General features: G+C 39.5%; 1 protein-coding gene across 3 annotated transcripts; it reads right to left on the reverse strand.

Annotated features, from left to right (window-relative positions):
* Positions 1-2,461: 2,461 nt before the first annotated feature.
* Positions 2,462-5,721, reverse strand: LOC145421188 (uncharacterized). Of its 3 annotated transcripts, none has more exons than XR_013902489.1 (4): positions 4,585-4,853; positions 3,737-3,948; positions 3,520-3,653; positions 2,462-3,429 (listed from the first exon to the last, which is right to left on the reverse strand). XR_013902489.1 is itself a non-coding variant. In XM_080291088.1 (4 exons), exons 1-4 carry the CDS (start codon positions 5,673-5,675, stop codon positions 3,294-3,296), a joined length of 582 nt encoding a protein of 193 aa, XP_080147214.1. In that variant the 5' UTR covers positions 5,676-5,721; the 3' UTR covers positions 2,462-3,293. The 3 variants fall into 3 exon arrangements, 1 of the variants encoding a protein (XP_080147214.1); XM_080291088.1 differs by lacking the exon at positions 4,585-4,853 and adding an exon at positions 5,576-5,721; XR_013902490.1 differs by lacking the exon at positions 4,585-4,853 and having other exon boundaries at positions 3,545-3,653; positions 3,737-4,531.
* Between the last annotated feature and the right edge of the window lie 7,154 nt (positions 5,722-12,875).

Here is a 12,875-nt window from a genome sequence, read left to right on the forward strand (position 1 = left end):
TGCACACTGATGGTATGAATACAAAACACATCTGGCTTTTGCTTTCTCTGTGCACAAGGTAGGCTATGTCAGTTTGAGCTCATACTTCTGTCATAGATCCATAAGCATAGAGGGATCCAAACTTCAAGTACTGGTGTTTATTCAAACACATCAAAACAAACACAAGTGTTTATTTCCAAGTATAGGATTATTTGCAATCGCCATAATGACTATATGGGTTACTTGGTCTGCAGTGAACATGCTTCCTCTGCCCCAGCATCTGGTCATCTAGCAATTCTGTAAAGTAACAATTTCAGTATTTTTACATCAATGGTATTGGTGTGTTTCTCATTGGCATATGGCAGTGCTACAGATCTTAGTGCGAAGTGACTGTACTCACCGATTCTCATTTCAAGATGTCCTTATGGTGCTTGCTACAGTGTAGCGGCTCGAGTTAGGGTGGACCTGTTGGCCAGCTTCCCTCAGGGTCATTCCACGGTTGATTACATGGTCCACTATTGTAGCTCTGATGTCATCAGCAATTCTATTTCTTACTCTTCCTACCCTTCCTCTCCCCCCTTCTCATCTTCCTCTCCCTCCTCCTCGTCTTCCTCTTGCTCCTCCTTGTCCTTGTCGTCCTCTTCATCCTACTTCTTCACCTCCACGTCCTCTTCCTCGGCCTCCTCTACTTCTCACTCTTCCTGCTCCCTCCATTGTACTCCGCACACACAGCTTACCTGTATTATAGTGCTTAGGCTGATTGCAAAGTGAACTAATTATCTAAAAAAGTTTTCACATGTGAAAGTGTGCCAGACAGTTGGCAAATTAGTGTTAATGATAGCCATACATGTGTATACTTTTGCTAGGAGTGTGTTGGAAATTTGGTAATTGAGTGTTGTGCAGTGAATTGTGCCTACAGTTTTGCAAAGTGTGTGTTACAAAATTGCAAACTGAGTGCAAAGCAGTTTTTGTGCTTTTAGTTTTGCAAACTCAGTGAGTGGTTTTGCTATAAGTCTGAATAGTTTTAGAGATTGTGCTACAGGAATCACAGTTAGGGTTTAAGCATTCAGAAAAAACTGTAAACGATGGCTACAGCCTTGAAAATAATGACTGATAAATACATTCTCATCAGTCCACATGTAAGAACATAACTTCATGGTAGTAAAGAATTCAAAGAAGTGAAACAGGGTGGTTACAGTGAGAGCTTCTGTTATTCCTCAGCCAGGATGAAGAGGTGAAGCCATTGGTTTAAGCCCATTGTTTTCATTACACAGTGTTTTACTAATGCAGTTTGTAAATGAATACATGACAGGCCTCTTAAGCTATATGTGGAGTCTTAGCATTGAATAGCATGTGCAGTGTGCTTACACAGTGAAATGTTTGATAATTACATTACTGTCATGGTGCCTGCGTGTTTCAGTTCTTGGATTATCAACATTTCTGTTTTTGTATTTGTGATAATCTTGTATTTAGCTCTATATTCTATATTCTGGCTGTAATGTCAGCTTCATTATGATTTCTTTTTGCTCCCTATGATTACTTAGTGTATAGGTTTCCTTTCTTTTTGGCATTTGTATTCTGTCTTCCCAGTCTCGTCTCTGTGTTTTGTGTCATGTCTATGTGTTAAGTTTGTGTCTCTTAGTCTTGGGCTCAGTGTTAGTCACTTCCTGTTTTATTTTGATAGAGTCCTTGTGTGTTATGTTGAGTTTTGCGTCCTCTTATTGCACAGGTTAGATTCTGTCCAGCTGTGTTCCCTGATGTTGTATTGTCTGACTCTCTCTTTGTTCCTTGTCGTGTTATCCATCAAACAGTGTCCTTCTTTGTACTTTCCATGTAAACTTGCTGGATCTGCTCCTGGGTTTGTTTAATTTGTTTTATAAGCAATTTTTAGTTTTATGCATTATCCTCAAATTCATGTGCTTTGGGTCTCATTCCTGTGTGCCACACAGCTCAAACTTGACACATTACTAATGGGCGATCGTGGCTCAAGAGTTGGGAGTTCGTCTTATAATCGGAAGGTTGCCGGTTCGAGCCCCGGCTCCGACAGTCTCGGTCGTTGTGTCCTTGGGCAAGACACTTCACCCGTTACCTACTGGTGGTGGTCAGAGGGCCCGGTGGCGCCAGTGTCCGACAGCCTCGCCTCTGTCAGTGCGCCCCAGGGTGGCTGTGGCTACATGTAGCTGCCATCACCAGTGTGTGGATGGATATGTAAAGCGCTTTGGGGTCCATAGGGACTAAGTAAAGCACTTTACAAATACAGGCCATTTACCATTTAATAAAATAATACAGACAAAAACTAAAACCTTGATTTACATGATTAATGTGGGTGATCTCTTCCCAAAAAGCCTCATTATTTTCAGAAATCATAAAGTTATGTTGTTAAATCACAAATAATATTTTGGTTGACTTTGTTTTAAATTGAGTGTAGGTTGTAGACAGTGCTGCATCTGCTCTTCACCATGTTCATGGAGGATATTGCAGCTTTCCAGATGATGACCTCGCTGCACTTTAACCCATTTAATCCCTCATTTTCCCCTGCAAAATAAGTGCATGCATTTACTCCTTAGACTTCCGTACACTTAATATGTTTATAATTTTTTTTTTTTTTATTTCATGTTGGTTATGTTAGTGAAAATGTTTTATACTCGGCAACAACTGCAGATGGGAAACCACATAGTCTACATTTAAACAAATTCTTCAGTTTGACCTATTTACACATATAATAAATAAGAATACCAATGACGTGTGACATATTATAACTAGGCATGGTTACAAGTGTACTCAGAACTTTTAGATACATAAAGATACAATGGCAATGCACACTGAAAGGGAACTAACAATGACAAGAATGCAATTACTGCATTTCACAGTCTCATAAAACAGCTAAATAACCACGGAGCTACGAATGTTTGAACCGACAAAAAAAAAAAAAAAAAAAAAAAAAAAAAGAGCTGACAAGAAAATAATAATTCACACTGTGGAAATAGCTTAGACTGACTCAACATTTACTGAGCACCACAGCCAGATGAGTGTGCAGTATTATTCAGCAAGAACACAAATCAGTGCAGGTAAGTATTTACTGTACCTCGAAAAACTTAAATAATAAAATTGGAGGTAATGAAAATGCATGTGAACTGAAAAATAGTGGGGTAAAACTTGAAAATTGCAAAACTGAATTGAAATGTTTGTGACGTTAATCTTTATTAAAAACAGTGCAAAAGGTACAAGCAGTGCATACTGTATGCCATCTTGGGTCCTCGTTAAATTCAACACGGCTTGCCCTGCTGGTCCTGCCTCGTCTGGTCCTGCGGTTGCTACGCCACCTCGCCGACTGCTTTCCAGGCCACTGGCTGGGTGTCATCGCCGTCGTGGCCGGCCTGTGGATCTCCTTCGTCTGCGTCTCCGCTGCTGCCTTCTGCACGGCCGGCCCCCTGAACGGTCACAAAACGGCTGGAGGCCGAGCACCAAAAATCAAACCCACGTGCAGGAAACCCAAGGCGGAGACAGAGTAAAGGGTTTAACAAAGGTTTATTAACTAACACTAAAATGACGTTCACGTTAGTACTTGATTTAAGGCTTGATGTATGGGGCGTGAGGGTCTTGGCCAGGGGAGAGGGACAAGCAAGGGGACAGGTCCAAGAAAGCAACGGCAGCTGCTGGTGATTAGGTACGTACTGGAAGAGAGGAGAGCAGTGTTAGAGCGGTAGCCAATGAGGAGTTCTGGAGAGGGTGGAAGCTATGAAAATCTTCGTCTTACTGTGCAGGTGGGAGATGGAAGCGTTGAGGGAGAGGTGGTGCGGTCCAGGTGGATTAGGTGGAGTGTGGCAGCTGTCCTGAGTGGTGAAGGTCCCGAGGTGGTGTAAGGGCAGGAGGGCAGGCAGGTGAGGCACGGAGATGATTCCGAGAGCTGGCGGGTTAACCAGATTTCCAAGACAAGTGGTTCAGTGTGATGGAGTTTTCCTGGAGTAACTAGAACACGAGATTCATGAACATGAAGCATGAGGCCTGGTTACCAACATAGGGTAGTTGATGAACTGGCGAGGAAGCAGTGTCAGCAAGCAGCTTAAACCTCCAACCTGATTGCCTCAATCAGCTTCAGGTGAGGGGGGCTGTAGAGGGGCCCATGGGTGGATACCAGGGAGGTCCAGACCTTCAATGGAATTTTACAGCCACACACCCAGACCATGACATGATTTGTGTTTCGAACATTTCCTGAGCCTTTGATGAACCTTTTGTTTTCGACATTCTGTTCCCTCAGCTCTGGTATTTTGTTTTTCTTAGTTTTATGAACCCTGTTTTGGAATTTTCCCTGCGCTCTCGTGCCTTTTGTGAACATTTTGTTCACATAACGAGACACTTGTTATGTCCAATTAATCCCAACCATGTCTCCCTCCTGTCTTCCATTCCCTGATTACCCTGTGTTTAAGGCCTGTGTTTTCTCGTGTGCGTTGCTGGATCATCTGTGTATCTCCCTGAGTTATCTCCCCGGGTCGCCAGTTAAGGTTTCAGGTTTGTTTTGTTAGTTTTTTCCAGTTAGGTTTTGCTTAGTTTCCTCCATGCCTTCGCCGTTTCTGTTTGTATCACCACCTTCTCAATAAAACTCACCTGCATCTCAGCTGCCAGCACCTTAGGTCCTCGTTAAATTCAACACAGCTTGCCCTGCTAGCCATGGCAGTAGGGTACCATTAGTGACAAAAATCTAAATATTGATTTCACAGTCTCATGAACCAGTTTCAACAAATTTGAAGAAAAAAACAAAAGGTAAAAGAATAAACAGCTAAAACCTGCTAGCATAACATGTGTTATGCTAGCGGCAACAAATGTTGCTGTGCTTACATTTACTCTTCTTATGGTGAAAAGATTCAGGCTAGTGATGCGCGAATCATGAACGAATCGTTCAATACTCGAGAATCACTTTACTGACTCATGAATCATGATTCACAAGCCCAACTGATTCACTGACTCATCCCTGTTGCTGTTAGCAGCAATGTATCTAGCTTATAAATAAGCTAGATAACGCTCTGCTAACATGCTAACATCACATTTGAGCTACTCACCCCCTCCCTCCTGTGCTGAATCTTCTTGGTTGGCAACCAATGTTAAGGCGCATTACCGCCCCCTGGCTCATAGCTCAGTGGACATTTAGATGAGAAAATATATATTTGACACATTTAAGGAAAATACTAATAAAATAAAAATAAACAAGATAAATGTTTTTTAAGCAATTTTGATAGGAAATTGCTTAATTTTAGAAATGTTTTTGCTCTTTTTTGCTCTATAAAATAGTTTGTTTTGTTTTTTAGAATCATTCATCTTAGCAGTGGGATTTACATGTAAAGAGAAACAAATTAAGTTTGAGTGAAAATTTACATTTTTTGCACTCTCTGGTCGACTGACTCAGTGAATCAAATGACTCAAAAATCCGATTCACTTTGGTGAGTGACTCATTAAAACTAGATTCAGTAAAAAGAATCAAATTTACCATCACTAATTCAGGCAGCCATATAATTCTCATTATATATTAGTAGCAGACCCTTTAGAAAACATATGTACAAAATATTTCATTAATATCTCTTAACTGAGGTATTTTACTTACTTTCTCTTGTACAAGTTTGAGGCAGACATCTCCTTCCAGTGGTGCAGGCAGGACGTAAAGGGGCGTGGCCATGTCTCCAGTCACACAAGTCACATGACATTGATACAATTTAGAGGAGACAACTTTTTTTTTACTTGCATTAGCTGTCCAAAGCCAAAACACCAGCTGGTGGAATCACCTTTGTGGCACCATGCTGCCCACACCTGGACTACATGCAGGAGACACCTCTTCAGTGATGTTTGACTTTGTGTCCAGGACTTTACCTCCTAATCTGTTTTACTTTCAACCCACAATTACAATTATGCCCAAAAGCTGGTTAAAAATATTAAGAAGGACGTCTGTGGATGAACATATCTGTACTTTTACTTGTTTCATGAATTATATCTGGGACCATTAAGTGTATTGAGCCAATGGATGTTTTCTTTCAATTTGCACTTACACGTTGTGTATATATAATATTTACAGGATTAAGTTATAGAAAACAGCACAAATGACTACAGCCACATTTAGGATTAATTAGTTATTAATTAGCTATTTATTTCCTCATTAGCTATTTAGGATTAATTGAATCTGGCAAGTATAAACCAATGTAACAAAGTCCTTTTGAACAGAAAGTAAATGTCCTAATATGAGAACAAAGGGTTGATATGATGATGATATAAGTTACCTTCTTTAACAAAATGTAAACTCTGTTTCTGAGCTGAATGAAACATAAAGTGAAGAAAAGCCAAAATGCAACGATGACACACGGAGTCAGAAAGTGAAAATGGTCATTTCCCTGAACCCTTTCTGACAGACACATCATATATACGCCAGTATTTTTCTAAGATTATACATTTTCTTGTTGTGAATTGGTATCGTTTCTGGAAATTGCACAGCTGGATTTATCAGTTCTGCAGGACGAGCCACAGGACAGCTCAGGAATGTGAACGCTGTCACAGTCTCTATTCATCATCTACCTGAAATTGAGGTATTTATTATTTTTGTCTGTTCCCATATCTTGGTCTCAACCACAGCGGTCATTGCTCTCTGGAAATGCTGTACGGTAAAACACAGAGGCTTGTGTCCTTGTCAGTACTCTGCCATTCCTCAGCTGCAGGTATGGGAAACCGGCACAGGAGAGATGCAACAGAGAATTATGTTCCCCCCTTTTGTCCCCATACTTCACTTTGTTAAAGGCATTTATTAAAGGACTAATTACTTCTATATTTATAATTCATTTTATATAATAATAACAATAATAATTTATTACTTTATTAATTTAATTTCTAAATAAATTATTTGTAAATGAATTTTACTAATACATATTTTATTGGACAATTGATTATTAAAGTCACAAAAAATGGAAGAATGAAGACAATCACAGCTTCAGTGCCTGACTCAGATAGCTGTGGTAATCTACTGCAGTAATGTTTGTGTCATGTGACAACACCCCCAAAACAAACAAACTAACAAACAAACAAACAAAAAAGCCTAGTGAAAGGAATAAAGTAGGAGCAAAGCAGCAGAAATGCAACAAAATTCTTACAGGTCTTTGAAAATGATACTTGCAGAGGTTCTCAGTCATCCAGGTCATCGTAGTCAGAGGAGCTTGCAAAGAAAAGCGTCTGGACTTCTTTAAGTTGCTTGAAGACGTTTCACCTCTCATCCAAGAAGCTTCTTCAATTATTATAATGTCTGTGTCTCGCAGCCCATGTCACCTCTACTTGCAGCCTGCATAATAATGTGAAGAAATATTTTTAAAAATGATTATTCAAAAAATGATTTAATATGAAGGCAACAGGCAGAGTCTTACATACCAGGGCAGTAACAGGTCATAGTTACTGCACTACTGTTGTCCCAGTGTAAATAATACAGGACATTACTGAATGATTGTACTGGCTCAGCAGTGCTGGATCTTTGGCGTATTATTCGTGCTACAACATGCCAGATATGTTCAGCTGGTGAAAGGTCTGCACTCCACACAGGCCAGTTCAACACTCTGCTGCTACAACGCCATGCTGCTCTAACACACTAATCAGACATACCATTTTACCCACCTGCCTAATGTAGTTTTTGTCCCCACTGGTCAAACAGCTCTGACCTACTGAGGTGTGGACTCCACTAGTTCCTTGAAGGTGTGCTGAAAAATGAAGGTGAGAGAAATCTCAGTAGGGATTTTCCTTCAGGCCTGATTCCATTTCAAATGAAAGCACTAGAAATACATATGTAACAGAGTGCTCTCGGGAACAATACGAGCACCTTTGTAAAATAAGGTTTTTTATATTCTGCATCATATATCAGGGTGCTTGTGTGAATGGGTGTGATGGTGAATGAGTTAGCTTTGAGTGCTCAGACAGAGTAGAAAAGCCTGATATAGCAACCAGTCCAGTAACAACCTGGTGGATGTTCAAAGGTTAATATGTCAGGTGATTCTTTTTCAATTCAATTCAATTTTATTTATATAGCGCCAAATCACAACAAAAGTCGCCTCAAGGCACATACGATTTTACGTTTAAAGGGATGATTATATTTATCACCATAGCAGTAGTCCGTTTCTTGTTTCTTTGCACAAACAAACAAACAAACAAACAAACAAACAAACAAACAAACAAACAAACAAACAAACAAACAAACACATTCAGCTAGCAATGCATGTTGGATTTTACTGTACCGAGTTCATCAAGGTCTTCATGGTCACACCTAATAATCCAGCTGCTTTCCGGCGGCCTCAGCGCCCCACTGCTCATCTGTCAGCATTCACCATCAGACTGTCACAGTACAGCAGTAATGGTGTAGTGTTTCTATTTTGAAGGTCACTTACCACTTTAAAGTGACAGGAGAAAGCAAGGGGCCTGTGTGTCATTCCAGGCCAATACCAGTTTGACATCCGCTTCCCTTGACGTTCAATCACTGTGATTTTCCGTTTCCCACTTGGGCTCTGTGATTCTGCAGGCTAGTTCTGCTCAGGCAGGTGGGAAGTGATGAATGTGGCTCAGGCTCAGGCAGGTGGAAAATGATGAATGGCAACAATCACGTCTGACCATCAGTGGACAAAGTGCACCAAGCAGCAACATAATGAAAAAGATTGCTAAAGGACTCCCGTTAAATGAGCAACTCTTTCATGATGTTTTATGTGTCTCTGTTAATTGACGCTGATCTTTTGCTATTATCATTTCTATATGCAGCTTACTCAGCAGGCAGGTTACGCTTGTGAGCAGTTATTACATTTGGAACATGTAAATAAATGCATGAAGTGAAGGAGGTTAGTGCCTTTGCCTTAGATCAGATATTCTGCAAAGAATATCTTTTAGTCATGCAGTCCCATCTCGTTACATACGGATGCTTTGACTCTTCTAGGCTGAAAGACGTCCTCCACTACTGAATTTACCCTTTTTAATTTTTCATATTTATTTCCTATCTTATTCATAGCCTTTTCCTTTTTTGTTTTCTTTAGGTCACGAGCAGTTGTCCAAGCATTTCACTACATATCGTACTGTGTATGACTGTGTACGTGACAAATAAAATTTGAATTTGAATTTGAATTTGAATCAGAAGCCATGAGAATAAAACTGTGCTGCTGTTGCAGCACCAATCACAATAGTCATTATGAAAGCAGATGGGAAGCCTGTTACTGATTTGAGAAGTTTGCCTTTTAGCATTTAGTTAACGATGTGAACCCAAACCATGAGCTCTTCATAATCATTTAGATTTGGTACTTTAATCAAACTGGGACTAAAAAAGGAAAATTATTAAAAAGAAACTGGAGTTTATACTTTTTAATCCAGCAACATATATTCATGTCATTCAGATATAAAGGTGCATCTATTCTGTTTACATAGCCACTTTAAATGAGAAGTCTGTTGCAGCTTTGTGCTAAATCTCTGCATGCTTCTTTGTTGTAATGAGATCTCCTGTCAATAACACGGCAAGTATAGCCCTAATTCACCAAACCACTAAGCAGCCATTTGTTTGTTAAGTGTTTATTTCTTTCAGGGACTTCGTACAAAATACATTAATCACAAAGGGGGAAAAACAAATGCTTTGTACCAGTTTTAGCTACCAGCTAATTTCCATGTGCAATCCCCGGGCAGGTAAAAAACAAAACACTCATGCAAACACACACACACAAGCACACAACCAAAAACCTTAATCTCATATAAATTAAATTTTATAAAAACAAAAGGTAATGAAATGGAGACTGAGTACTCAAAATCCATTTTTCACACCACAGAAGAATTTGTAAGGTTGATCTCAAAGCAGGGCACCATATCTATGAATACAATATTATCAAAGCTTAACATTATATTCAGTAAATATATGACATCAGTGATATGAATATCAATTCTGATTAACCGTCAATGAATTCTATTATGTTTAAATGAGCTGATATATTTCAGTGTAATCATATTCAAATAGCTTTTCCTCATGAGCGTAGATATCCATGAGAATGTTTTGTGTTCATTCAATAGGATCGTCTTCCCCCTCTTTTCCAACACTACTCTTCCCAGTTGTTAGCCACCCCCATTTGTCCGTCTGTATCTGGAAGTCCCACAGGATCTCAGCTCGGTCTCTCTCCACCACCCTAGGGGACGTCCCCCATTCCGACCTCTGGACTTCCAGGTTATACTCAGCACCAGAGGCGGAGCCAGACATTTGAAACACCCGGGGCTTAGCCCTACAGGGTGGTATGCATGTGGGATTTTTTTTTTTCGGGGGGGGGGGGGGGTTTAGAAATGACTAAAAGATTAATAGGCTCTGTTTTGAGTTTTGCTCAAAAAAAGAATGACTTCATATAGGACAAAAATATATCACATGTGCAGGACACCTTAAACTAGTTTTTAATTAAGCAGCGAGGCAGAACAAAGTCTGGCTGTATCAAGACACGAGGACTAAACCCCAATTCAACCAGACCCAGAACTGATCCGGAATTAAAACAGGGCTACAACAGTTCAAAATCAGGACTACTGAGGACTTAACCAAGACAGAACCAGAATCAGAACTAGATGATAGCAGCACTAAAAATCATCATAGACCTGCACTACACTTATTTTTTAATTCTACCAAAGTCCACTATTTAGATTGAGAAAAGTTTATATAATTATTTAGCCTTGTTGTGCAAACAAGCTGCATAACTTAATAAATATAGAATTTGAAAAATAACAAACCTAAAAAGAAACACTAGGTACGAGATACATGAGGACCTGTGATACGGTGATACTTCTGGTAAACAACCATTTGACTAACATGTGTGTCTCACCTGCTCTTGTTCATCTCTGCTCCTCTCTCTCTCTGTGCTGACAATCAAGCCAAACACCAACATCATCAAATATACAGTGGAAACCAGATATTTAAACACTCTTCAGATCAAAACACTTTTTTAATTGTAACATCAAATCAGACTAAATGTTTATTTCTTTAGATTGATAAATATAAAAACATATTTGTTAACTTTAAGAGTAAAGACAGAAACTATCTGTATTTCTTAATTGTAAATGGCACCAAATTGTATTCAAACTGAGCCACACTTATGGAGCTCCACAGTTCTTTTCCTGGTGTTTTGTTGACATCTCTTGATGTTCCCATGTCACAGAAACAGGCTCTGTGTTTTGCCTTATATGCATCCACAGCTGTGCCACCAATTTACTCACATGGACTCTACGAACCTATCAGAAGCTTCTTCAGCTCAGAATGGAATCGTCTGGAGTTTTCTTATTAATTAACAATAAACTTAGTGTACATGTGCTCCTACATTTGATGAAAGTGATAAAAATAGAAGCTCTGTCTCTCTTTATTCTGACATTTAACTAATTTAAAAGATATTTCAATATTTATTTATCCAAAACAAAACAAGTTTACTCTAAATTGATGTTTAACAGTAAAAAATTTTTATGTTTTCTCCCTAAAGTGTAAATATCTGGTTTCAGCTGTGAATATACTGCTGTGTATAGAAGTTCCTCTTGTTTTGCATAGAAATATACTGAACAACATACAAAGCATAATATATAAAATAACATCTACCAGAGTTTTTTCTTTGAAAGAAGCTCCTCATGTCCATTGTTGTGTTCATCTGTACATTACTGAAACTGGGTTAGAGAGTTTGTTTAGCCGTGGAGGGAAACAACTGAAAATATGAAATAAACACATGTAAGCTAAGACTCTTTAAAGAAACAGCTTTGTTGTTGTTCGGCTTTTCATTTCACCATTTGTTGATTCACTTGAAGAGCAAGTAACGTAATATGGGTCAAATGATCAGTTTGATATCAATCTTTTGTGGTTCACCGTCATATTTACATTATTTGTACAGTACGAATGATTTGCTTTGGTACCTGGTCGAACTTAAGCTCTCCTCTGTCTGTACACGCTATGCAGGGGCATTTTCCTTCAATGATGGTTCCCGTTCTTGCGCCTCGTCTTTCTGCCGCCTGAAGCTTTCACCAAGCACACTCACTTGTGGCCATCTTCCTGATGTACTGATGGATCATTGCCGTTTCATCCTGGATAGTGATTCTGACACCTTCTTTCCTCTTAGCGTACAGTCTCAAGGTGCTGGATTGGGTCAAACTCTCCATTTATGGTAAGAGCTTCCTGGTCTCGATGCCAGTGGTGTCCATCTTCTCCTTTGGTCAGCTTATTATCCCAGTAGGTGTGGATTGCCTAGACCTGGTTTTCCATTGACTCCTCAGGACTTGCATTATTGCTCCATTATTTAATACAGTAGAGTATAAAATGTAAATGCTCCACAAATGACAACACAACAGAAACTTCAGTGTTTAGTAGAAGCTGCTGGTTTTGCCGGTAAGGGTGATGCTATCATGAGTGTTATGTCCCTGGCCTAAGAATAGCCTTTACATTAAATGAGGCACGGCTCCAAACTCCAACAGCTCTGAAGGAAAGGTCAGCAAAACAGAATCATTTAAGATTCTAAATTCATTCGCTTCAGCAGTGACAAACAAACAAGAGGTTCTAATGTTCCCTAGTATTCCTTAACAAAAACAAAACAAAAAGACAGTTATCCACCCTAAATGGGGTAAATCACCATGGTTACTTATGCTGTCACCCTGTCCTGCTCCAGAGTAGGTTAACATCCAGACTACATCCAGAGGTTTGACATCACCGCCTGGTGACCAGCCAGTTTTCCAGAAAGTTCTCTCACCATTCCTGGAGATCCCAGCACCTCTGTGCACAAACAGCAGGAGAGGCTTATTTTTAAATATCATGTAATGTCTGTGTTTCCTGAGCATCAGTAATAAATAACATCGATTTTTAGACGCAGCTTTATTCCTTGGTATCATATTTGTATTTATTAGCAGCATTGTTT

This window comes from Astatotilapia calliptera, chromosome 16 (assembly GCF_964374335.1).
Source record: "Astatotilapia calliptera chromosome 16, fAstCal68.1, whole genome shotgun sequence".
Taxonomy (NCBI): Eukaryota; Metazoa; Chordata; class Actinopteri; order Cichliformes; family Cichlidae; genus Astatotilapia; species Astatotilapia calliptera.